Below are 28,000 nucleotides of genomic sequence, written 5' to 3' on the forward strand. Positions count from 1 at the left end.
TTAATTTTTTAAATTGACATTAAAATGTTTATTTTTAATGTGTATTTTTAATGAGACAGGAAGTGACCAGTAAAGAATGCTGCTTATTGTTGCTTTATTACTCAAATTATAATCTGTATAAAACAAAGTTAAGTTATATAATCTGCTTTTGCATCATGCACTAAAAACAGAAGTTTAAAACTCTTAAACATCCATACAATACTAAAAATACCTTTCTTCTCAATTCATAAACAGTAATCCAGAACAGGCACTTAAGAAATAGAGCAAGAAGAATAGCATGCAATAAGACCATTTTACTAACTGATTAAAAAAAATAAAATTAGGTTCTCATATCAAAACAACTGTTTTTTTGGGGTCACATACACATATTTAGCAGATGTTATTGCGGGTGTAGCGAAAATGCTTGTGTTCCTAGCTCCAACAGGTGCAGTAGTATCCAACAATTCACAACAATACACACAAATCCAAGGTTCTCCCAGCGTATTCCACGTCCCTGTGGTTTGTGGAATGGATGTGGACGCAGAGTTACCGAGGTCTATTCAACGTGGTTAAACATTCAGAATGTTGCCCATGGACCTAATGCATGCAACTGGTATGATGATTCTCTATTGGTCCTGACAGAAGCATCTGTCACAATACATTTGTATCTGAATGTTCTATAACTTAAAGGGACACGTCATCTATGTTTAACCTCATATTCATTGTCTCCAGCCCCATATCATTGAAAACTATTTTTTTTTGTTCTGTCGTCCCCCCCAAAAAATATATAAATTGGTGGTGTCCCTTTAATACCCTGTTGTTAATGCTGTTTGCCGTCGCCACGGAGACGTCGGTGACCCCTGATGACCTGGTGTACGGAGTCAGGGTCGTCTAGCGTGCTGAGGTCCCCCAGCTCGTCCGTGTTCCGCTCTACGACCTTCCTCAGGACGCGACGCATGATTTTTCCCGAGCGAGTCTTTGGCAGACACCTCACCACCTACAGAGATAAAAGACCCGTTTTGAAAACTTTAAAAGTACATCTTTCCTTCCTCCCTTCATTAAATAAAAAAAAACGTTTTGAAATGGGGAGGGTACTACTTTAAGTTTACCAGAACACAGCTTTTGTTTTTTTGCTACAGTGTGACCTACTTAACACAACCCAGCTGTTTGTGTCTGTTAATGTTATAAGTCATGTTCAGGACAGTCTAAAGTATAAAGTAGGCAAATCAAATGTGATTTATCACATACACATGGTGAGCAGATGTTAATGGTCACATACACATGGTTAGCAGATGTTATTGGTCACATGGTTAGCAGATGTTATTGGTCACATACACATGGTTAGCAGATGTTAATGGTCACATGCACATGGTTAGCAGATGTTATTGGCCACATACACATGGTTAGCAGATGTTATTGGTCACATGGTTAGCAGATGTTATTGGTCACATACACATGGTTAGCAGATGTTAATGGTCACATGGTTAGCAGATGTTATTGGTCACATGGTTAGCAGATGTTATTGGTCACATACACATGGTTAGCAGATGTTATTGGTCACATACACATGGTTAGCAGATGTTATTGGTCACATGGTTAGCAGATGTTAATGGTCACATACACATGGTCAGCAGATGTTATTGGTCACATGGTTAGCAGATGTTAATGGTCACATACACATGGTCAGCAGATGTTATTGGTCACATGGTTAGCAGATGTTATTGGTCACATACACATGGTTAGCAAATGTTAATGGTCACATACACATGGTTAGCAGATGTTAATGTTATACCTCATGGTCACATACACATGGTGAGCAGATGTTAATGTTATGGTCACATACACATGGTGAGCAGATGTTAATGTTATACCTCATGGTCACATACACATGGTGAGCAGATGTTAATGCGAGTTTAGCGAAATGCTTGTGCTTCTAGTTCCGACCGTGCAGTGATAACCAACAAGTAATCTAACAATTTCACTACAACTCCCTAGTACACACAAGTGTAAAGGAATGAATAAGAATATGTACATATAAATATATGGATGAGCGATGGCCGAACGGCATAGGCAAGATGCAGTAGATGGTATAGAGTACAGTATATACATATGAGATGAGTAATGTATGGTATGTAAACATTATTAAAGTGGTGTTGTTTAAAGTGACTAGTTACACCTTTACTAAGTCCATTTATTTAAGTGGCCAGAGATTTGAGTCTGTATGTTGGCAGCAGCCTCTCTATGTTAGTGGTGGCTGTTTCACAGTCTGATGGCCTTAAAATAGAAGCTGCTTTTCAGTCTCTCTGAGGGAAGGTTCAGAGAGTTCAAAGATTGTGTGAACGGACCCCACTAGACTACCAGTATTAGTGGTACCTGAATGAAGTCTGGGCAGGCGTACTTGGCGATGCTCCTGGACACCATCTCTCTGATCTGCTGAGCTAGAACATCCTCTTGAACCATCACTGCCTTCTTCAACACCACAAACACATACACACCTGGTCAGAGAAGAGGACAGTAGATCACCTATATGGCCGTAAAGGCTGCGTTTACACAGGCGGTCCAATTCTGATCTTTTGCCCAATTATTGGCAAAAAAAAAAGGTGATCTGATTGGTCAAAATATATCTAGAATATCTGTTTGTTGTTTACTATTGTCTAGCATATGACATGCTACGTCATTTGCACAAGGTCACTTAAAGGTCATGTCAAGTTCACGTATAGTTGTTTGGATCAAGGTGGTGAAATAAAGACGTCAACTGGATATTTGTTCTCGACAGGGTAGGGGAGGGGCGGATTACTTGTAATCTGATTACAAACTGCAGTCGGGTAGGGGAGGGGCGGATTACTTGTAATCTGATTACAAACTGCAGTCGGGTAGGGGAGGGGCGGATTACTTGTAATCTGATTACAAACTGCAGTCGGGTAGGGGAGGGGCGGATTACTTGTAATCTGATTACAAACTGCAGTCGGGTAGGGGAGGGGCGGATTACTTGTAATCTGATTACAAACTGCAGTCGGGTAGGGGAGTGGGCGGATTACTTGTAATCTGATTACAAACTGCAGTCGGGTAGGGGAGGGGCGGATTACTTGTAATCTGATTACAAACCAGTCGGGTAGGGGAGGGGCGGATTACTTGTAATCTGATTACAAACTGCAGTCGGGTAGGGGAGGGGCGGATTACTTGTAATCTGATTACAAACTGCAGTCGGGTAGGGGAGGGGCGGATTACTTGTCATCTGATTACAAACTGCAGTCGGGTAGGGGAGGGGCGGATTACTTGTCATCTGATTACAAACTGCAGTCGGGTAGGGGAGGGGCGGATTACTTGTCATCTGATTACAAACTGCAGTCGGGTAGGGGAGGGGCGGATTACTTGTCATCTGATTACAAACTGCAGTCGGGTAGGGGAGGGGCGGATTACTTGTAATCTGATTACAAACTGCAGTCGGGTAGGGGAGGGGCGGATTACTTGTAATCTGATTACAAACTGCAGTCGGGTAGGGGAGGGGCGGATTACTTGTAATCTGATTACAAACTGCAGTCGGGTAGGGGAGGGGCGGATTACTTGTCATCTGATTACAAACTGCAAGGGGAGGGGCGGATTACTTGTAATCTGATTACAAACTGCAGTCGGGTAGGGGAGGGGCGGATTTTGTCTGATTACAAACTGTCGGGTAGGGGAGGGGCGGATTACTTGTAATCTGATTACAAACTGCAGTCGGGTAGGGGAGGGGCGGATTACTTGTCATCTGATTACAAACTGCAGTCGGGTAGGGGAAGGATTACTTGTAATCTGATTACAAACTGCAGTCGGGTAGGGGAGGGCGGATTACTTGTAATCTGATTACAAACTGCAGTGGTAGGGAGGGGCGGATTACTTGTCATCTGATTACAAACTGCAGTCGGGTAGGGGAGGGGCGGATTACTTGTCATCTGATTACAAACTGCAGTCGGGTAGGGGAGGGGCGGATTACTTGTAATCTGATTACAAACTGCAGTCGGGTAGGGGAGGGGCGGATTACTTGTAATCTGATTACAAACTGCAGTCGGGTAGGGGAGGGGCGGATTACTTGTAATCTGATTACAAACTGCAGTCGGGTAGGGGAGGGGCGGATTACTTGTAATCTGATTACAAACTGCAGTCGGGTAGGGGAGGGGCGGATTACTTGTAATCTGATTACAAACTGCAGTCGGGTAGGGGAGGGGCGGATTACTTGTCATCTGATTACAAACTGCAGTCGGGTAGGGGAGGGCGGATTACTTGTAATCTGATTACAAACTGCAGTCGGGTAGGGGAGGGGCGGATTACTTGTAATCTGATTACAAACTGCAGTCGGGTAGGGGAGGGGCGGATTACTTGTAATCTGATTACAAACTGCAGTCGGGTAGGGGAGGGGCGGATTACTTGTCATCTGATTACAAACTGCAGTCGGGTAGGGGAGGGGCGGATTACTTGTAATCTGATTACAAACTGAAAAAGATATATATATTATTTAACAAACGAACTAATTAGTTACATTACCAGCCATAATATTGTAATCAGATTACTTTGGAAAAACTAGAGGATTACTTCTTGGATTACTTTTAAATTCAGAAAGGATGTTTGTTAAAAAATACATGACACCTTTCTGTTTTACATTTAAGTCATTTAGCATTTCTCAGTGACATTCAATTCAGCACTGACAAAAGGAGCACGTTTAAGTTTGTTTCACCTGAGTGAGTCTGACCACCAATCAGAGACCACTATGATGACACACCAGATGATGACCACCAATCAGAGACCACTATGATGACACACCAGATGATGACCACCAATCAGAGACCACTATGATGACACACCAGATGATCAGAGACCACTATGATGACACACCAGATGATGACTACCAGTCAGAGACCACTATGATGACACACCAGATGATGACCACCAATCAGAGACCACTATGATGACACACCAGATGATGACCACCAATCAGAGACCACTATGATGACACACCAGATGATCAGAGACCACTATGATGACACACCAGATGATCAGAGACCACTATGATGACACACCAGATGATGACTACCAGTCAGAGACCACTATGATGACACACCAAATGATGACCACCAATCAGAGACCACTATGATGACACACCAGATGATCAGAGACCACTATGATGACACACCAGATGATCAGAGACCACTATGATGACACACCAGATGATGACTACCAATCAGAGACCACTATGATGACACACCAGATGATGACTACCAATCAGAGAACACTATGATGACACACCAGATGATGACTACCAATCAGAGACCACTATGATGACACACCAGATGATAACTACCAATCAGAGACCACTATGAAGACACACCAGATGATGACCACCAATCAGAGACCACTATGATGACACACCAGATGATAACCACCAATCAGAGACCACTATGATGACACACCAGATGATGACCACCAATCAGAGACCACTATGATGACACACCAGATGATCAGAGACCACTATGATGACACACCAGATGATGACTACCAATCAGAGACCACTATGATGACACACCAGATGATGACTACCAATCAGAGAACACTATGATGACACACCAGATGATGACTACCAATCAGAGACCACTATGATCACACACCAGAGGATGACCACCAATCAGAGACCACTATGATGACACACCAGATGATGACCACCAATCAGAGACCACTATGATGACACACCAAATGATGACCACCAATCAGAGACCACTATGATGACACACCCAAATGTGTTTAAAGGTTCCTTTGTCTTCTTCTAATGCCTCTTAAATGGAAAGTCACCTAAAAGTAACTGAAAGTCATCAGATTACGTTACTGAGTTTGGCTAATCCATAAATTACGTTATGGATTACAATTTTGGACAGGTACCTATTAACTGAAACAGATTACATTTAGAACGTAACCTAGGCAACCCTGGTTGTTGATACATTTCCTTGAATCATGTAACCATGGTGCACGTCAAAGTTCCACGATGTCACTCACCCTCTCCTTTGATGTCATGGGAGTAGCCAATCGCAGCAGACTCAGCCACTCCAGGACACTGGTTCTAGGAGAGAATGCCATGGAATCAGTTCCAACTGTTAATAACGTCGACAAGGACATTTATACGATAAGCGACATTTATACGGTAAGCTTATCATTTCAGCTGATTTTTGTATAGACTCGGGTAAAGTCCTGCAATAAGAAGTTATTTTGATAGGAACATTTGGACTCATGATCGTGATCAGTGATGTCGTGGTAAAAATAAAATTGGGTAAACGCTGACCGCCGTTCATGGTGATTGTTTGCATTTTTATTATGGATCCGTCCAATTAAAGTAATGCTCCCTATACATTCAATGCAGCAGGGGGGGCGGCTGGGTAGCCTAGTGGTGGACTAGTTACCAGAAGGTTGCAAGTTCAAATCCCCTGACCAGGCAGTTAACCCACTGTTCCTAGGCCGTCATTGAAAATAAGAATTTGTTCTTAACTGACCTGCCTGGTTAAATAAAGGTACAATTCAAATGTGTTTTTCTGTAAAAGATGGGGTACGTGCGTTTACTCTCTGCTACACCGCTGATCGTGAAGTTATTTTTGGTCACATCACCATCTTGTCTCAAGAGGACCACAATGGAAATAAGTCCTAGACTTTATAGTGTGTTATCCTCCATGATTTAACAATGGAAATAAGTCCTAGACTTTATAGTGTGTTATTCTCCATGATTTAACAATGGAAATAAGTCCCAGACTGTATTGTGTGTTATCCTCCATGATTTAACAATGGAAATAAGTCCTAGACTTTATAGTGTGTTATTCTCCATGATTTAACAATGGAAATAAGTCCCAGACTGTATTGTGTGTTATTCTCCATGATTTAACAATGGAAATAAGTCCCAGACTGTATTGTGTGTTATTCTCCATGATTTAACAATGGAAATAAGTCCCAGACTGTATTGTGTGTTATCCTCCATGATTTAACAATGGAAATAAGTCCCAGACTGTATTGTGTGTTATCCTCCATGATTTAACAATGGAAATAAGTCCTAGACTTTATAGTGTGTTATTCTCCATGATTTAACAATGGAAATAAGTCCTAGACTTTATAGTGTGTTATTCTCCATGATTTAACAATGGAAATAAGTCCTAGACTTTATAGTGTGTTATTCTCCATGATTTAACAATGGAAATAAGTCCTAGACTGTTATTCCTCCATGATTTAACAATGGAAATAGTGTGTTATTGTGTGTTATTCTCCATGATTTAACAATGGAAATAAGTCCTAGACTTTATAGTGTGTTATTCTCCATGATTTAACAATGGAAATAAGTCCCAGACTGTATTGTGTGTTATCCTCCATGATTTAACAATGGAAATAAGTCCCAGACTGTATTGTGTGTTATCCTCCATGATTTAACAATGGAAATAAGTCCCAGACTGTTATCCTCCATGATTTAACAATGTGTATAGTGTGTTATCCTCCATGATTTAACAATGGAAATAAGTCCCAGACTGTATTGTGTGTTATCCTCCATGATTTAACAATGGAAATAAGTCCCAGACTAAGTATTGTGTGTTATATCCATGATTTAACTCCATGTTATTTGATTTAACAATGGAAATAAGTTAGACTTTATAGTGTGTTATTCTCCATGATTTAACAATGGAAATAAGTCCCAGACTGTATTGTGTGTTATCATGATTTAACAATGGAAATAAGTCCCATGATTTAACATGATTTAACAATGGAAATAAGACTGTATTGTGTGTTATCCTCCATGATTTAACAATGGAAATAAGTCCCAGTGTGTTATCCTCCATGATTTAACAATGGAAATAAGTCCCTAGACTTTATAAGTGTGTTATCCTCCATGATTTAACAATGGAAATAAGTCCCAGACTGTATTGTGTGTTATCCTCCATGATTTAACAATGGAAATAAGTCCCAGACTGTATGTGTGTTATCCTCCATGATTTAACAATGGAAATAAGTCCCAGACTGTATTGTGTGTTATCCTCCATGATTTAACAATGGAAATAAGTCCCAGACTGTATTGTGTGTTATCCTCCATGATTTAACAATGGAAATAAGTCCCAGACTGTATTGTGTGTTATCCTCCATGATTTAACAATGGAAATAAGTCCCAGACTGTATTGTGTGTTATCCTCCATGATTTAACAATGGAAATAAGTCCCAGACTGTATTGTGTGTTATCCTCCATGATTTAACAATGGAAATAAGTCCCAGACTGTATTGTGTGTTATCCTCCATGATTTAACAATGGAAATAAGTCCCAGACTGTATTGTGTGTTATCCTCCATGATTTAACAATGGAAATAAGTCCCAGACTGTATTGTGTGTTATCCTCCATGATTTAACAATGGAAATAAGTCCCAGACTGTATTGTGTGTTATCCTCCATGATTTAACAATGGAAATAAGTCCCAGACTGTATTGTGTGTTATCCTCCATGATTTATAAGTCCCAGACTGTATTGTGTGTTATCCTCCATGATTTAACAATGGAAATCCCAGAAGTCCCATGGAAATAACTGTATTGTGTGTTATCCTCCATGATTTAACAATGGAAATAAGTCCCAGACTGTATTGTGTGTTATCCTCCATGATTTAACAATGGAAATAAGTCCCATTGTGTGTTATCCTCCATGATTTAACAATGGAAATAAGTCCCAGACTGTATTGTGTGTTATCCTCCATGATTTAACAATGGAAATAAGTCCCAGACTGTATTGTGTGTTATCCTCCATGATTTAACAATGGAAATAAGTCCCAGACTGTATTGTGTGTTATCCTCCATGATTTAACAATGGAAATAAGTCCCAGACTGTATTGTGTGTTATCATCCATGATTATGTATGGCTTTTTCAAATGTTATGTGTGCTTGTTTTTTTAAATATTTTTTTTATTGTCAAATTAACAACCTAAAACAAACATCATTATGATCGTACATACCACCACATCCTCTAGTTCCGCAGTCCCAAGCCGGTGACCGCTCACGTTGATGACATCGTCGAGACGGCCGACGATCTGGTAATAGCCTTCCTTGGAGCGGTGAGCACCGTCACCGGTGAAGAAGAAACCTAATAGTGGCGTGGCGCAATTTAGGGGACAGTATTGATTATAGCAGAGTGCTAGTCTCAGTCTGAGAAAGACAGGAAATTGAGCAGAACGCTAGTTTGTAGAACGCTAGTTTTTAAATTCTGGATGGGTTGGTTTGTCTGTACCTGGATATGGCTGAAAATATGTCTCTGTGAATCTCTGGTGGTGGTTGTGGATTGTCCGGGCCATACCAGGCCAGGCCTGGGAGATACACAAAGCTCCAGTCGAATCATTGGAACTCAGCACTTCACCCTGGATACACAACATTACTATTTAGAAGAAAAAAAATCCAAACTCCTTACGTATTTTATTGTTTTTCTGACAGGAGACAGAAATGCGTAGGGGATTGAACAGGGATCCTCGTCACAGCAGGAGTCATGTGGTTCCGGAGGAGAGAGTGTTACCTGCTCGACCACACTCCGCTCCACACTCCACTCCGCTCCACACTCCACTCCGCTCCGCTCCACACTCCACTCCGCTCCACACTCCACTCCACTCCAAACTCCACTCCACTCCACACTCCGCTCCGCTCCACACTCCACTCCACACTCCACTCCAAACTCCGCTCCACACTCCACTCCGCTCCACACTCCACTCCGCTCCACACTCCACTCCACACTCCACTCCAAACTCCGCTCCACACTCCACTCCGCTCCACACTCCACTCCACACTCCACTCCGCTCCACAGAGAGAGAGAGAGAGAGAGAGAGAGAGAGAGAGGAGGGGAGAGTGTTACCTGCTCGACCACACTCCGCTCCACACTCCACTCCGCTCCACACTCCACTCCACTCCGCTCCACACTCCACTCCACTCCGCTCCACACTCCACTCCGCTCCAAACTCCACTCCACTCCACACTCCGCTCCGCTCCACACTCCGCTCCACACTCCACTCCAAACTCCGCTCCACACTCCGCTCCACACTCCACTCCGCTCCACAGAGAGAGAGAGAGAGAGAGAGAGAGAGAGAGAGAGAGAGAGAGAGAGAGAGAGAGAGGAGGGGAGAGAGAGAGCCCCTCCCCCCCCTCAATGGACTAGCACGCCATCGCCAGTCACTACCTCAGTGTCCAGCAGTGCCGGCTTGATCCCGTAAAACGGACGCATGGCCATGCCCGGAACGATCTCCGCCTCTGGGTCCGACGGCCTGGGAGCGATACAGATCCCGCCGGTCTCTGGAGAGACGGGAATAATACGGCGATGAGAGAGAACTGATTTTCTAAGGAATCTAAAGCCCTATATGAACACTGGAAAGTGCTCTCTTCACTGATCGGGATTTGACTGAATAGGCGAATGTCTTTTCAAGGTTTTGAACAAGGCCTAAACTTTGACCACACCATATTGTTGTGGCCCCTGAAGAGATCCCAAAAACAAAATGGCACAGTATAAAGACTAGAGTAAATTCTACAATTAAGGATGGTAGGTTAGTGGAAAATAATAAAGAAGGAAAATATATTTAAAGAAATATATATGTAAAATAATACATAGATTTTATACATAGATTTAGCCAACAAATATATGGGGGATTGGAAATGATGCAGACAATTACATTGATGGAAGCAACAATCTATCTGCAATTGTTAAAGCTGATCTTCCCCCTAAAAAAACACAATCAATAAATAAAAAACTAGAGAAAGTTAAGAGGAGATTAAAGGTTGACGAGGAAAAAGGAGACGGCAAAGAGAACCAGAACAAGTTTTTGTAAACAACCAGTTTGTCAGTCTGTCAGCATAATAAGTCTGGATCCTTTAACTACAGATGTCGATGAGAGAATTACGGCCATGTTAAAAGTCAATTAAATGCAATTAGGTTTGACTCTATCCTGCGACCAGGCCATGCTAATCTACTAATCGGCTGATCTACCCTGCTAATCTGGCTGGTGTGGAGCTGGTCTGACAGAGGATTGAGTCCCAAATGGCACCATATTCCCTTTAGAGTGCACTACTATGGGTCCTGGTCTAAAGTAGTGCACTACTATGGGTCCTGGTCTAAAGTAGTGCACTACTATGGGTCCTGGTCTAAAGTAGTGCACTACTATGGGTCCTGGTCTAAAGTAGTGCACTACTATGGGTCCTGGTCTAAAGTAGTGCACTACTATGGGTCCTGATCTAAAGTAGTGCACTACTATGGGTCCTGGTCTAAAGTAGTGCACTACTATGGGTCCTGATCATTTTACAGTGCAGTATCTCCTTATTTGCCCCTGTAATGGACTTTTTTTGCACATAGATCAAACTGCCAGCAATTACCAATAATGCAATTTAGTGCTAATTGGAAAATCTGGACATAATGACATAATCCTCTGTTCTGAGGCAGGGTATTTGGGTTATATCTGTGTCATTAATGCTCCATGCTAAATTATGCATGTTTAATTATACATATTAAAGGAACAGCCTGGGATTGAAACAACAACAAATGGTAATACATCATTCATTTAAAAGTCTCAAAATTGATGTACCAATCCCAGATTGCCCCTTTAATATGCCCCTTGTGTGATAATTAACATTATTCCGGTGAATTTATTTTAATTACTCAATGACTGTAATTTGGTGAAATATATAAGGTCAACCTGAATTTTTGTTAGATTAGCCTCAAATCAGATATGGTTTTAAAAACATGTTTTTATTGCCCTGCGCTAAACTAATTTAGTGGAAGAACATTTGTTACAGGCCTGTTATTGTTAGCTATTTTCCACTGACGTAATGATAGTATTGGTTACAATGCAGCAAACGATATAGCTTTCTATTCAAACAAAAAGAGAAAGTATGGAAAGCTAGCTAATGTACAATGTAACTGGTGGTGAGCCCTCAGAGCAGGCTAGCTAATGTACAATGTAACTGGTGGTGAGCCCTCAGAGCAGGCTAGCTAATGTACAATGTAACTGGTGGTGAGCCCTCAGAGCAGGCTAGCTAATGTACAATGTAACTGGTGGTGAGCCCTCAGAGCAGGCTAGCTAATGTACAATGTAACTGGTGGTGAGCCCTCAGAGCAGGCTAGCTAATGTACAATGTAACTGGTGGTGAGCCCTCAGAGCAGGCTAGCTAATGTACAATGTAACTGGTGGTGAGCCCTCAGAGCAGGCTAGCTAATGTACAATGTAACTGGTGGTGAGCCCTCAGAGCAGGCTAGCTAATGTACAATGTAACTGGTGGTGAGCCATCAGGGCAGGCTAGCTAAGGTACTGGTGGGGAGCCCTCAGAGCAGGCTAGCTAATGTACTGGTGGTGAGCCCTCAGAGCAGGCTAGCTAATGTACAATGTAATTGGTGGTGAGCCCTCAGAGCAGGCTAGCTAAGGTACTGGTGGGGAGCCCTCAGAGCAGGCTAGCTAATGTACTGGTGGTGAGCCCTCAGAGCAGGCTAGCTAATGTACAATGTAATTGGTGGTGAGCCCTCAGAGCAGGCTAGCTAAGGTACTGGTGGGGAGCCCTCAAAGCAGGCTAGCTAATGTACTGGTGGGGAGCCCTCAGAGCAGGCTAGCTAATGTACTGGTGGTGAGCCCTCAGAGCAGGCTAGCTAATGTACTGGTGGGGAGCCCTCAAAGCAGGCTAGCTAATGTACTGGTGGGGAGCCCTCAGAGCAGGCTAGCTAATGTACTGGTGGTGAGCCCTCAGAGCAGGCTAGCTAATGTACTGGTGGGGAGCCCTCAGAGCAGGCTAGCTAATGTACTGGTGGGGAGCCCTCAGAGCAGGCTAGCTAATGTACTGGTGGTGAGCCCTCAGAGCAGGCTAGCTAATGTACTGGTGGGGAGCCCTCAGAGCAGGCTAGCTAATGTACTGGTGGGGAGCCCTCAGAGCAGGCTAGCTAATGTACTGGTGGTGAGCCCTCAGAGCAGGCTAGCTAATGTACTGGTGGTGAGCCCTCAGAGCAGGCTAGCTAATGTACTGGTGGTGAGCCCTCAGAGCAGGCTAGCTAATGTACTGGTGGTGAGCCCTCAGAGCAGGCTAGCTAATGTACTGGTGGTGAGCCCTCAGAGCAGGCTAGCTAATGTACTGGTGGTGAGCCCTCAGAGCAAAAAAAAGGAAAGAAAGAGAGAACATTTGACATTTTAGTCTTTTAGCAGACACTCTTATCCGGAGCGACTTACAGTCACAAAGAACAAGGAGAGAGAGTGAAATTGTATTGCTGCAAAGTGTTTGTTTCCAAGTTCCTCTGTCTGCCTCTGCTGCTGCCGCTCTGGGGTCAGATATCTGGCAGTATTAAAATAACATCTGTTTTGATGCAGTCCAGAAGGGATAAAAAATGTTTTTAATTCGATTGGCCGGAGAGCAGGGTGTGTAGAGTGTGTCTGTGTGTGTGGTTATGTGTGTTCGTGCGTACGTAATAGTATATTTCTTGATGAGATGATCGGACCAGACTCTCCCCTTTAAGACTGATTGTTTTTCCTGGTGGTTAAAAAGCACTCCCTAGAAAGTTCACCAACTCAACATTTCTGATTGTGTTTATGTTGGCAGACAACCAGACCAGCTCCACACAGAGCAGTAGACCCAACTCAGACAGACCAGCTCACACTGTACAGTACACTAATCTACAACAATGGTCTGTGATACAAAGAAAATACCCCCCCCCCCCCTCAACGGTCCTTCTGTAGCTCAGTTGGTAGAGCATGGCGCTTGTAACGCCAGGGTAGTGGGTTCGATCCCTGGGACCACCCATACGTAGAATGTATGCACACATGACTGTAAGTCGCTTTGGATAAAAGCGTCTGCTAAATGGCATATATTATTATTATATATTAACAAAAGAAGCTATAAAAAAAAGCCCCTTCATAAGAACTAGTACTGAGGGAACCGTTTTTCCTTAAAAAGGGGACTAAACAAGAACCGAAAAGCACTTCAATAAGCATTGCAGAGCTATGTTTACAGTGTTTGCAACACTAGGTTGAGCTGTCCCTTCAGGTTGTCACATGGGCTGTTTCTCAATATGCATACTCAATATGCCCCGAGCGCATTCTCCGACCACGTTCTCTTGAGTACGTTCTCGTGAGGTACGAGAGTGAGGAGAACACATAAAACTATACATTTGAGAAACACTCCCCCTACTGTATTACCTCACACTCCCCCTACTGTATTACCTCACGCTGAGCAGCACTCCCCCTACTGTATTACCTCAGCACTCCCCCTACTGTATTACCTCAGCACTCCCCCTACTGTATTACCTCAGCACTCCCCCTACTGTATTACCTCAGCACTCCACTACTGTATTACCTCACGCTGAGCAGCACTCCCCTACTGTATTACCTCACGCTGAGCAGCACTCCCCTACTGTATTACCTCACGCCGAGCAGCACTCCCCTACTGTATTACCTCAGCACTCCCCTACTGTATTACCTCACGCTGAGCAGCACTCCCCCTACTGTATTACCTCAGCACTCCCCCTACTGTATTACCTCACACTCCCCTACTGTATTACCTCACGCTGAGCAGCACTCCCCTACTGTATTACCTCACACTGAGCAGCACTCCCCCTACTGTATTACCTCACGCTGAGCAGCACTCCCCTACTGTATTACCTCACGCTGAGCAGCACTCCCCTACTGTATTACCTCACGCCGAGCAGCACTCCCCTACTGTATTACCTCACGCTGAGCAGCACTCCCCTACTGTATTACCTCACGCTGCTCCTCCCCCTACTGTATTACCTCATGCTGAGCAGCACTCCCCCTACTGTATTACCTCACGCTGAGCAGCACTCCCTCTACTGTATTACCTCACGCTGAGCAGCACTCCCCTACTGTATACCTCACACTCCCCTACTGTATTACCTCACACTCCCCCTACTGTATTACCTCACGCTGAGCAGCACTCCCCCTACTGTATTACCTCACACTGAGCAGCACTCCCCTACTGTATTACCTCACGCTGAGCAGCACTCCCCTACTGTATTACCTCACGCTGAGCAGCACTCCCCTACTGTATTACCTCACGCCGAGCAGCACTCCCCCTACTGTATTACCTCACGCTGAGCAGCACTCCCCCTACTGTATTACCTCACGCTGCTCCTCCCCTACTGTATTACCTCATGCTGAGCAGCACTCCCTCTACTGTATTACCTCACGCTGAGCAGCACTCCCCCTACTGTATACCTCACACTCCCCCTACTGTATTACCTCACGCTCACGCAGCAGCACTCCCCTACTGTATTACCTCACGCTGAGCAGCACTACCCCTACTGTGTTACCTCACGCTGAGCAGCACTCCCCCTACTGTATTACCTCAGCACTCCCCTACTGTATTACCTCAGCACTCCCCTACTGTATTACCTCACGCTGCACCTCCTCCCCTATTGTATTACCTCACGCTGAGCAGCACTCCCCTACTGTATTACCTCACGCTGAGCAGCACTCCCCCTACTGTATTACCTCACGCTGAGCAGCACTCCCCTACTGTATTACCTCAGCACTCCCCTACTGTATTACCTCACGCTGCACCTCCTCCCCTACTGTATTACCTCAGCACTCCCCTACTGTATTACCTCACGCTGCACCTCCTCCCCTACTGTATTACCTCACGCTGAGCAGCACTCCCCTACTGTATTACCTCACGCTGAGCAGCACTACCCCTACTGTATTACCTCACGCTGAGCAGCACTGAGCAGCCTCCCCTACTGTATTACCTCACGCTGAGCAGCACTCCCCCTACTGTATTACCTCACGCTGAGCAGCACTCCCCTACTGTATTACCTCACGCTGAGCAGCACTCCCCTACTGTATTACCTCACGCTGAGCAGCACTCCCCCTACTGTATTACCTCACGCTGAGCAGCACTCCCCTACTGTATTACCTCACGCCGAGCAGCACTCCCCCTACTGTATTATCTCACGCTGAGCAGCACTCCCCTACTGTATTACCTCACACTGAGCAGCACTCCCCTACTGTATTACCTCAGCACTCCCCCTACTGTATTACCTCATGCTGAGCAGCACTCCCCCTACTGTATTACCTCAGCACTCCCCCTACTGTATTACCTCAGACTGCACCTCCCCATTCACTAAACCTTCTTCCAGCCAGGACAATGACAACAACAGAGACCAAAACAAGATATATCTTCAAAGCAAGCGTTTTACTTCATAATTATCAGCTAGATATGTGAATCGTAATAATCTAGCTAGCCAGCTAGTTAAACAGCCAAAAAATGACCTAAAACGAATGTTATGCAAAGTAGATCATTTTTTTGTGGGTAGCTACCAATTCTTTATGGCTAGCTAGCTAGCCAGTTAGCCCTATTGGCTTACTATGTACTTACAGTACCCATTCACTGAACCGTCTTCCAGCCAGGACAACAATGGCAATAGAGACGAAACAAGATATACACTAAGCAACTGTTTTACATAACTGTCAATTAGCTATACGTGAATCGTAATAATGTAGCTAACCAGATAGTTTAATAGTTTAATAACATGACCTAAATCTAATAATATGCCAGATAGATGTCTATGGGTAGCTAGCTAACAATTCTTTGTTGCTATCTGGCTAGCTAACAGTACTAGTAGCTAGCCAGTTATCCCTATTGGCTTATTATGGGCTTGCTATATAAGGTACGTAGGCGGGTAAAAAAATAAAATAAATAAACAAAAAAAAACATGTGTTTATTAACGTATCCAGATGAAATACTGTCGTCAGGCAACATACAAGATGTGAATAGGCAACATGTCATTCCGAAGTCTGAGTGTATTTTCTCTCGCTTCAGCTCAAATAATGGCTGCCATTGATTTTTTTTAAAATGAGCTTCATTTTTTTGACATGGTTAAGTCATATTTCTTTGCGAGAAGTGCCCTCCATGCTCTGTTTCGAATACTTTGGTTTCCCTCCCGTGCTCAAACTTGCGTGCTTGCGCATTTTAAGAAACATCCTGATCTCATACAGTATTCTGCATACACACATTCTGTGTAAGAAATTAAGTTGTAGTAAATCTACGTTTTAAGTAGCAAGGTTAAAGGTCAGTCATTACCTGTCTGCCACCAGGTGTCGACCACAGGGCAGCGTCCGTCCCCCACCACCCGATGGTACCACTCCCAAGCTTCTGTGTTGATGGGTTCACCCACTGCAGAGGAAACAGGAAAGGACAGGGTTAACAGCACCCCAGGGAGACAGCACCACAGGGAGACAGCACCACAGGGAGACAGCACCACAGGGAGACAGCACCACAGGGAGAAGGCAACCCAGGGAGACAGCAACCCAGGGAGACAGCACCACAGGGTTAACAGCACCACAGGGTTAACAGCACCACAGGGTTAACAGCACCACAGGGAGACAGCACCACCACAGGGAGACAGCACCACAGGGGAGACAGCACCCCAGGGAGACAGCACCCCAGGAAGACAGCACCACAGGGTTAACAGCACCACAGGGAGACAGCACCCCAGGGCTATTGTCTATGGGGTGTATGGTATCCAACAGGATATTCTCCACGTTTGTCACGTGTGCCGAATACAATGATTACAACAGGTGTAGACCTTACAGTGAAATGCTTACTTACCAGCCCTTAACCAAGAATGCCTTAATACTTTTTTAAGAAGTAAAAGTGTTTAGTAAAAAGTAGATAAGTAAAACATTAAAAAAAACATTTAAAGTTACAAATAATGAAACAGCAGAAGTCATAAAACAAAGTGTCAGAAACATTATACAAAATAAGCTACAAATAACGCCAAAAAAAACAATATCCCAATTGGTTACGGGATTGTAAAACGTCAGCCATCTCCTTCGCCACCATTCTCAACATAAAAAGGAGAAAGAGAGTCCTGTTGTTGTAAGGTTTGACCTACCAGAGCCCAGGGTTTTTAAGGAGGAGCGGTTGTAGTTCTGCACCCACTCGTCTCCGTATTTCAGCAGCAGCCTGATGGCCGTGGGAGCACCGTAAAACTGGTTGATCCCCAGCCTCTCCACCATCTCCCAGTACCTGCCTGTAACATCACCAGATGTGATGGTGTCGTACTGTCACTCTTTAGAAGACAGAAAAGGTTCATTCACAGAACATACAGAGAACTGTTCTAATATGTTAACTTATTTTACACATTGCTAGGCAGCGCATAAAACCTAATGTTTGGGCCTAAAACTTTTGTTGTGTCTTACAGGCCTCAATGCTGAACTTTTCACAAGACAGAAATGTTCTCTCAATGACAGAATACTCTTAGAAGAAAAGGGTTCCAAAAGGGGTCTTTGGCTGTTCCCATAGGAGAACCTTTCCTGGTTCCCTTTTTGGTTCCAGGTAGAACTCTTTTGGGTTCCATGTAGAACCCTATGTGGAAAGGGTTTTTACATGGAACTCAAAAGGGTTCTACCTGGAAACCAAACGGGAACCAAAAATGGTTCTTCAAAGGGTTCTCCTATGGGGACAGCCAAAGACCCCTTTTAGGTTCTAGATAGCACCTTTTTCCTAAGAGTGTAGGCCGCCTACTGAATATACGCAAGGGAGTTATATTTATAGTGGAATGGTGAGTTCAGATTTAAGTTGTAAACACGTTGAAGTACAGGTTGTAAAAAACCTTAGTAGTCTATTGTCACCTGGGTTGGGGTATACTGGTGTACTCTCAAACAGAACGGTGGTTCCTCCATTACACAGAGGGCCATAGACGATGTAGCTGTGACCTGTTATCCAGCCGATGTCCGCCACACAGCCAAACACATCCCCGTCATGGTAGTTGAACACATACTGAAGGAGACGATAGAGGAAAGAGGTTAGGTAAACCGGAGACTCAGGGGTCTTCAACCCACCCAGGTAAACAGGAGACTCAGGGGTCTTCAACCCACCGAGGTAAACCCGGAGACTCAGGGGTCTTCAACCCACCCAGGTAAACCCGGAGACTCAGGGGTCTTCAACCCACCCAGGTAAACCGGAGACTCAGGGGTCTTCAACCCACCCAGGTAAACCGGAGACTCAGGAGTCTTCAACCCACCCAGGTAAACCGGAGACTCAGGGGTCTTCAACCCACCCAGGTAAACCGGAGACTCAGGAGTCTTCAACCCACCCAGGTAAACCGGAGACTCAGGGGTCTTCAACCCACCCAGGTAAACCGGAGACTCAGGGGTCTTCAACCCACCCAGGTAAACCGGAGACTCAGGAGTCTTCAACCCACCCAGGTAAACCGGAGACTCAGGGGTCTTCAACCCACCCAGGTAAACCGGAGACTCAGGGGTCTTCAACCCACCCAGGTAAACCGGAGACTCAGGGGTCTTCAACCCACCCAGGTAAACCGGAGACTCAGGGTCCCTCGTCACACTGGATGTTAACATAAAAAAATATATATTTTACATCTTGTCTTATCATCAGGTGAATGATAATGGCAAGGAGAAGTCATTAACATTTTAAAACGAATAGATTTGGTAGATAGATGTTCATTATTTTGACCTCCCTTAACTTTAATTGGAAGAGGAAGTTCATCTCTAACTTAGCCTATTAACTAGAAAGGTAACTAAGAGCAGCTGTTTAGCTGGTTAAAGGTTAGCCATGTTGGAAAGAAAAGGTAACTAAGAGCAGCTGTTTAGCTGTTTAAAGGTTAGCCGTGTTGGAAAGGAAAGGTAACTAAGAGCAGCTGTTTAGCTGTTTAAAGGTTAGCCGTGTTGGAAAGAAAAGGTAACTAAGAGCAGCTGTTTAGCTGTTTAAAGGTTAGCCGTGTTGGAAAGAAAAGGTAACTAAGAGCAGCTGTTTAGCTGTTTAAAGGTTAGCCATGTTGGAAAGGAAAGGTAACTAAGAGCAGCTGTTTAGCTGGTTAAAGGTTAGCCATGTTGGAAAGGAAAGGTAACTAAGAGCAGCTGTTTAGCTGTTTAAAGGTTAGCCATGTTGGAAAGGAAAGTAACTAAGAGCAGCTGTTTAGCTGGTTAAAGGTTAGCCATGTTGGTAAGGTAACTAAGAGCAGCTGTTTAGCTGTTTAAAGGTTAGCCGTGTTGGAAAGGAAAGGTAACTAAGAGCAGCTGTTTAGCTGGTTAAAGGATAGCCATGTTGGTAAGGTAACTAAGAGCAGCTGTTTAGCTGTTTAAAGGTTAGCCGTGTTGGAAAGGAAAGGTAACTAAGAGCAGCTGTTTAGCTGTTTAAAGGTTAGCCGTGTTGGAAAGGAAAGGTAACTAAGAGCAGCTGTTTAGCTGTTTAAAGGTTAGCCGTGTTGGAAAGGAAAGGTAACTAAGAGCAGCTGTTTAGCTGTTTAAAGGTTAGCCGTGTTGGAAAGGAAAGGTAACTAAGAGCAGCTGTTTAGCTGTTTAAAGGTTAGCCGTGTTGGAAAGGAAAGGTAACTAAGAGCAGCTGTTTAGCTGTTTAAAGGTTAGCCGTGTTGGAAAGGAAAGGTAACTAAGAGCAGCTGTTTAGCTGGTTAAAGGTTAGCCGTGTTGGAAAGGAAAGGTAACTAAGAGCAGCTGTTTAGCTGTTTAAAGGTTAGCCATGTTGGAAAGGAAAGGTAACTAAGAGCAGCTGTTTAGCTGGTTAAAGATTAGCCGTGTTGGAAAGGAAAGGTAACTAAGAGCAGCTGTTTAGCTGTTTAAAGGTTAGCCGTGTTGAAAAGGAAAGGTAACTAAGAGCAGCTGTTTAGCTGTTTAAAGGTTAGCCATGTTGGAAAGGAAAGGTAACTAAGAGCAGCTGTTTAGCTGGTTGAAGGTTAGCCGTGTGTGTGTGTGTGTGTGTGTGTGTGTGTGTGTGTGTGTGTGTGTGTGTGTGTGTGTGTGTGTGTGTGTGTGTGTGTGTGTGTGTGTGTGTGTGTGTGTGTGTGTGTGTGTGTGTGTGTGTGTTTACCAGACCCTCACCCTGTGTGTGAGGGAGGTGTACAGCAGGTAAACAGACCCTCACCCTGTGTGTCAGGGCGGTGTACAGCAGGTAACCAGCCTGTGTATGAACCAGACCCTCACCCTGTGTGTCAGGGCGGTGTACAGCAGGTAACCAGCCTGTGTATGAACCAGACCCTCACCCTGTGTGTCAGGGAGGTGTACAGCAGGTAACCAGACCCTCAGCCTGTGTGTCAGGGCGGTGTACAGCAGGTAACCAGCCTGTGTATGAACCAGACCCTCACCCTGTGTGTCAGGGCGGTGTACAGCAGGTAACCAGCCTGTGTATGAACCAGACCCTCACCCTGTGTGTCAGGGAGGTGTACAGCAGGTAACCAGCCTGTGTATGAACCAGACCCTTAGGTTTCCCTGTGCTGCCTGACGTATAGAGCAGGAACAAGACGTCCTCACTGTCCATGGCAACGGGCTCACACACCACATCCTCCTTCATCATCTCCTGTTAAAGGGACAAACAGTTCAGCCCCATAGAAACAGTTCAGCCCCGTAGAAACAGTTCAGCCCCATAGAAACAGTTCAGCCCCGTAGAAACAGTTCAGCCCCGTAGAAACAGTTCAGCCCCGTAGAAACAGTTCAGCCCCGTAGAAACAGTTCAGCCCCGTAGAAACAGTTCAGCCCCGTAGAAACAGTTCAGCCCCATAGAAACAGTTCAGCCCCATAGAAACAGTTCAGCCCCTTAGAAACAGTTCAGCCCCTTAGAAACAGTTCAGCCCCTTAGAAACAGAATCCCTAAAACAGGTTTCCTCATTCAAGGGAATTCTGCATTTATTCAAGTCAATGAGCCTGTGATAAGTGGACATATTTTTTTTCGTACCCCTTTTTCTCCCCAATTTTCATGGTATCCAATTGGTAGTTGTCCGTACGGGAGTTCCACCACTGATTCAGGACTCAGGAGAGGCAAAGGTCCAGAGCCTTGCGTCCTCCAAAACACAACCCAGTCGAGCCACACTGCTTCTTGACACAATGCCGCTTAACCTGGAAGCCAGCCGCACCAATGTTTCGGAGGAAACACTGTGCACCTGGCGACCGTGTCAGCGTGCATTGCACCCGGCCCACCACAGGTGTCGCTAGAGGGACAAGAACATTCCTGCTGGCCAAACCCTCCCCTTACCCGGACGATGCTGGGCCAATTGTGCTCCGCCCCATGAGTCTCCCGGTCGTGGCCGGCTGCGACAGATCCTGGACTCGAACCAGGATCTCTAGTGGCACAGCTAGCACTGTAATGCAGTGCCTTAGACCACTGCACCACTCGGGAGGCCAGGTTGACGTGTTTAAAGGTCTTGCTCACATCGGCTACGGAAAGTGTGATCACACTGTCATCCGGAACAGCTAGTGCTCTCATGCATGCTTCAGTGTTGCTCGCCTTAGACCACTGCGCCACTCGGGAGCCCCCCTTTCTATTAATTATTTTTCTATGGTTCAGCCATTTTAAGTCTCAGTATCTCCTGTTCATAACAGACAAAGATGTCAGCCATTTTTCCCACGTATTTTTCAGATTTTATTGGACAGACAGAGAGGATGACAGTGGAGAAAGATTGACACAATCTCTAAGGGCAGTAGGCCGGATTTGAACCGATGCCGACACATCTGCAGCTTTACCGTTAGACCAACCAGGCCACATGATGTTGGTCATTTAAAGCCTCAATAATGTTTCAGAGAGGTTTCAACCAGGGAAGGCTGGTGGGGGGGGGGCTCGTAATAATGATATATAACATGATGTTGGTCATTTAAAGCCTCAATAATGTTTCAGAGAGGTTTCAACCAGGGAAGGCTGGTGGGGGGGGGGGGGCTCGTAATAATGATATATAACATGATGTTGGTCATTTAAAGCCTCAATAATGTTTCAGAGAGGTTTCAACCAGGGAAGGCTGGTGGGGGGCTCGTAATAATGATATATAACATGATGTTGGTTATTTAAAGCCTCAATAATGTTTCAGAGAGGTTTCAACCAGGGAAGGCTGGTGGGGGGGCGGCTCGTAATAATGATATATAACATGATGTTGGTCATTTAAAGCCTCAATAATGACAAGGGGCAGGGGCAGAACAACAGATTTGTACCTTGTCAGCTCGGGGATTCGAACTTGGAACCTTTCAGTTACTAGTCCAATGCTCTAACCACTAGGCTACCCTGTCGCCCCAATTTAACAAACAGTAAATCATAATTTTATAAAGTACCTATTGTTTAAATACAAAAAGCAGTTATAAAAACAGTTGTAACCGATTATAAACACCAACCTCTTATGAACAGTTATAACCTCACCGGTAAGCTGTGTCTATTGGCTCACCTCCTCCAGTAAGCTGTGTCTATTGGCTCACCTCCTCCAGTAAGCTGTGTCTATTGGCTCACCTCCTCCAGTAAGCTGTGTCTATTGGCTCACCTCCTCCGGTAAGCTGTGTCTATTGGCTCACCTCCTCCGGTAAGCTGTGTCTATTGGCTCACCTCCTCCGGTAAGCTGTCTCTATTGTCTCACCTCCTCCAGTAAGCTGTGTCTATTGGCTCACCTCCTCCAGTAAGCTGTGTCTATTGGCTCACCTCCTCCAGTAAGCTGTGTCTATTGGCTCACCTCCTCCAGTAAACTGTGTCTATTGGCTCACCTCCTCCAGTAAGCTGTGTCTATTGGCTCACCTCCTCCAGCGGAACATCTCTGTCTGTCATGGCAACAGTGTTCTCTGTTCTCATGGCAACCAGGACCTGCTGGACTGAGGGACAGTTCTGGACTGCCTGGTCCACGGTTCTCTTCAGGTCAACCACCTTGCCTCCCCTCACACCCTGGTTGACCGTGATCACTGTGCTGGACTGGGCTGTAGCAGAGCCAGGTACATTAAACAGTCGATACAGAGAGAGATTGGTAGAAGGTAATGAAAAATACAGTAACTATTTGTGGTTCCTTCTCTCTTTTCTACACCTCATCAGCCACCTCATCATCTCTAATCCGCTCAGCGAAGTAAAACTTGTCCACATCGTATACATTTATGGAAATAAAAATCAGCTTTTTTTGGTATTTTTTGGGTTAGGCATAAGGTTAGCAATGTGGTTAAGGTTAGGTTTAGGTTTAAAATCAGATTTTATAAGTTGTAGAAATAAGCAGGGCTTATGACTTAGCAACTTGGCCAGACAGTGACGACCCCTCACCGTCTCTGATGCGATCAGCCAGGGCCTCGGAGCTGAACCCGGCGAAGACCACATTGTGGGCCGCACCTATTCGGGCGCACGCCAACATGGAGGCCACTGCCAGGGGGCAGGGGGGCATGTAGATAGTCACACAGTCCCCCCTCCGCACCCCCTGGCGCTTCAGCAGGTTGCCCAGGCGACAGGTCAGCTCCAGTAGCTGTCTGTGGAGAAAAATGTCAATAAAGTTGGGTGATACGAAGGGGAATGAGGGTGTGAGGGGTGATGAGTATGTGTATTTATACTGTTTATCCTTGTATGTAGATTACAGTAGTTGTGATAGGTCCTACTCTTTGAGTATAGATTACAGTAGTTGTGATAGGTCCTACTCTTTTGAGTATAGATTAGAGTAGTTGTAATAGGTCCTACTCTTTGAGTATAGATTACAGTAGTTGTGATAGATATACTATTTGTGTATAGACTACAGTAGATGTGATAGGTCCTACTCTTTGTGTATAGACTACAGTAGATGTGATAGGTCCTACTCTTTGAGTATAGATTACAGTAGTTGTGATAGATATACTCTTTGAGTATAGATTACAGTAGATGTAATAGGTCCTACTCTTTGCGAATAATATTTTGGTCGTCTCAGTTATACCCCACCGAAACATTATTTCAGGTAAGACATTATCTGAGTGATAACCCGCCATGCACCAGGGAACAACTAAACTACATGGATGTTCATAGTGTAGCGAATCCAGGGGGTAGTCCCGCCCGGGACTCAAACCCAGGTCCAGCCCACTGCCTTAACAGCTGCGTCAAGAAGTCCAAACCTCTTGATGAGTCGCTACAAAGACATGGATTTGCTGTATGAATGATAGTGAATTTAAAGTGTGTTCCCACATGAGATGTATAGTGATTGTGATAGTTCCAGACCTGTAGGTGATCTTGACCTCAGTTCCAGGTTCATCTCTCTCCCAGATCAGAGCCACTCTCTCTGGACAAGTTTGAACGTGCCGATCCAAGCAGTTCACTGCACGCACGCACGCACGCACGCACACACACACACACACACACACACACACACACACACACACACACACACACACACACACACACACACACACACACACACACGCGCGCACACACACACACACACACACACACACATACAAACACACATACAAACACACGAACACGCACACACACACACACACACACAGACACACAAACACATGCTCACACATGCAGACACACACACACATACGCACGCACACTCACACAGACAAGCGCACATACATATAGGTATGTACGCAGGCACACACACACACACACACACACACACACACACACACACACACACACACACACACACACACACACACACACACACACACACACACACACACACACACACACACACACACACACACACACAGAGAGAGAAGTGAAAGTCCGTTTCAAAGCAGTTCAGCCCAGCTGTCCTTTTCAAACTAAATTAACTTGAGTATTCTGCCAATAGCTTGGTTGTTTCCTGGTAAATACATTGGGATAAATGCTTAGTTCGTTCACAACACAAGAGAGCCTGTGTGTCAATGTGAATGTTCTCATGATCGATTCCATCAGTGTCTTCTCCTCCTGACTGAACCCAGTAATTGGTACTGTTTGTATTTATTAAGGATCCCATTAGTTCCCGCCAAGGAAACAACTATTCTTCCTTGAGTCCAGCAACATTGAAGGACGTTACTCTGGGTGATTCTACTGGCAGAGAAATGGAACTGGCAGGGGATATAGGACCAACTGGTTGAGGTAGTTACTCCGGGTGACTCTACTGGCAGGGGATATAGGACCAACTGGTTGAGGTAGTTACTACTCTGGGTGACTCTACTGACAGGGGATATAGGACCAACTGGTTGAGGTAGTTACTCTGGGTGACTCTACTGGCAGGGGATATAGGACCAACTGGTTGAGGTAGTTACTCTGGGTGACTCTACTGACAGGGGATATAGGACCAACTGGTTGAGGTAGTTACTCTGGGTGACTCTACTGGCAGGGGATATAGGACCAACTGGTTGAGGTAGTTACTCTGGGTGACTCTACTGACAGGGGATATAGGACCAACTGGTTGAGGTAGTTACTCTGGGTGACTCTACTGGCAGGGGATATAGGACCAACTGGTTGAGGTAGTTACTCTGGGTGACTCTACTGGCAGGGGATATAGGACCAACTGGTTGAGGTAGTTACTCTGGGTGACTCTACTGGCAGGGGATATAGGACCAACTGGTTGAGGTAGTTACTCTGGGTGACTCTACTGGCAGGGGATATAGGACCAACTGGTTGAGGTATTTACTCTGGGTGACTCTACTGACAGGGGATATAGGACCAACTGGTTGAGGTAGTTACTCTGGGTGACTCTACTGGCAGGGGATATAGGACCAATTGGTTGAGGTAGTTACTCTGGGTGACTCTACTGGCAGGGGATATAGGACCAACTGGTTGAGGTAGTTACTCTGGGTGACTCTACTGGCAGGGGATATAGAACCAACTGGTTGAGGTAGTTACTCTGGGTGACTCTACTGGCAGGGGATATAGGACCAACTGGAGTACTATATTTACTACAGAATTATTATTTTCAAAATAAAGGTCAAATGTATTTCAACCAATCAAAACAACTCTATGGAGCTTTTTCTTTGAAGGTAAAAAAACAACAATTCACATGGTTATTACACTGGCGATTAGGTACGTTAGCTAGAATATGGTTTAGATATAGCAGTACAAAAACAATTGAAAATATTTCTTACATGTTGTATATTTTGTGGAGAAAATGTTATCTTACCAGATACATTGAGTTTTCCCCCTTCAAACCATTTTATTTTTCCTTGACTGAAGTCACAGTTCTGAACCGTGTGAAAGGGACTTATCCACGACAGCCTCTGGCGCGCCACTGCGCCCCAAAACCTGTCACTTTCGTTGACGGAGAATTTGTACAGTCCCGAATGATCACTGACACCTTGGAATGCAACTGCCTCCGGCATACATGATGCTATATTGTAACTTCTTCCCAACTGTCGACAGCATTGAAAAACCCGTCGGTTTAATGACGAAGTGAGAGTCAACAAAGAGCCTCTCCAAAGCGAACACATCATGAAACGAAGTTCTTTGTCATAAAGACAGTCTATTCCGAAGAAGATAGATCGTATCCTTTATCCACCAAAATTGTGAAACAACATTTAAAAGCACATTTAAAATCACATATACATAATGACAACGGGTTTGTGTTTTATCAAACGAACGTTTAAGACTCCAGCAAAACTTTTTTTGAGTGAGACATTCGAAGCAGATGCATTTAAGGGAAGTCGGAGTGCATTGTGGGCCGACAATAAAGGCGCAGAAGTTGGACCAGCCAATGACAACATATGACTAAAGTGGGGCATTTCCACCCCCATCAGAAAAAAATGTACTTGATTAGGCTATAGTATAGGCCAGTGGTCACCAACCTTTACATTTATTTTTTACCCCATTTTCTCCGCAATTTAATGTTATTCAATCCTGTCTCATCGCTGCAACTCCCGTACGAACTCGGGAGAGGCGAAGGTCGAGAGCCGTGCGTCCTCCGAAACACAACCCAACAAGGCCGTACTGCTTTTTGACGAAGCCTGTCGCACCAACGTGTCGGAGGAAACATTGTACACCTGGCGACCGTGTCAGCGTGCACTGCGTTCGCCCACAACAGGAGTAGCTAGTGCGTGATGGGACAAGGGCATCCCTGCCGGTCAAGCCCTCCTTAACCTGGACGACGCTGGGCCAATTGTGTGCGGTCCCATGGGTCTCCCGGTCGCGGCCGGTTGCGACAGAACCTGGACTTGAAACAAGATCTCTAATGGCACAGCTAGCACTGCGATGCGATCCCTTTGACCAGTCGGGAGGCCCATACCCAACCTTTTCTGAGTCAAGATCACTTTCACAGTCAAAAAGCAAGACGAGGTCTACCGCTGACTTTTAAAAAATGTAACATTAACCTAATA

The 28,000-nt window shown here is 44.9% G+C and overlaps 1 protein-coding gene across 2 annotated transcripts; it reads right to left on the reverse strand.

The window, feature by feature from the left end:
- Window positions 1–74: 74 nt before the first annotated feature.
- On the reverse strand, window positions 75–27,988 carry LOC123995446 (acetyl-coenzyme A synthetase 2-like, mitochondrial). Of its 2 annotated transcripts, XM_046299054.1 has the most exons (14): window positions 26,812–27,986; window positions 24,912–25,008; window positions 24,000–24,199; window positions 23,493–23,668; window positions 21,153–21,305; window positions 18,605–18,752; window positions 17,866–18,003; window positions 17,052–17,144; window positions 10,171–10,283; window positions 9,238–9,364; window positions 8,966–9,093; window positions 6,001–6,064; window positions 2,353–2,474; window positions 75–976 (listed from the first exon to the last, which is right to left on the reverse strand). In XM_046299054.1, exons 1-14 carry the CDS (start codon window positions 27,119–27,121, stop codon window positions 800–802), a joined length of 2,046 nt encoding a protein of 681 aa, XP_046155010.1. In that variant the 5' UTR covers window positions 27,122–27,986; the 3' UTR covers window positions 75–799. The 2 variants fall into 2 exon arrangements, with proteins under 2 accessions (XP_046155010.1, XP_046155011.1); XM_046299055.1 differs by lacking the exon at window positions 21,153–21,305 and having other exon boundaries at window positions 26,812–27,988.
- Between the last annotated feature and the right edge of the window lie 12 nt (window positions 27,989–28,000).

Source organism: Oncorhynchus gorbuscha, linkage group LG14 (assembly GCF_021184085.1).
Source record: "Oncorhynchus gorbuscha isolate QuinsamMale2020 ecotype Even-year linkage group LG14, OgorEven_v1.0, whole genome shotgun sequence".
In the NCBI taxonomy this organism is placed as follows: Eukaryota; Metazoa; Chordata; class Actinopteri; order Salmoniformes; family Salmonidae; genus Oncorhynchus; species Oncorhynchus gorbuscha.

What these genes read in the sequence shown, in the direction of transcription:
- LOC123995446 (XM_046299054.1), bottom strand. Translation starts at nt 27,121, where the DNA reads ATGATGTGTTCGCTTTGGAGAGGCTCTTTGTTGACTCTCACTTCGTCA. An exon ending in GAGATGTTCCGCTGGAGGAG is followed by an intron (nt 21,306 to 23,492) that starts GTGAGCCAATAG and finishes TCCCTTTAACAG; the next exon opens with GAGATGATGAAGGAGGATGT. An exon ending in CGGAACTAGAGGATGTGGTG is followed by an intron (nt 6,065 to 8,965) that starts GTATGTACGATC and finishes ATTCTCTCCTAG; the next exon opens with AACCAGTGTCCTGGAGTGGC.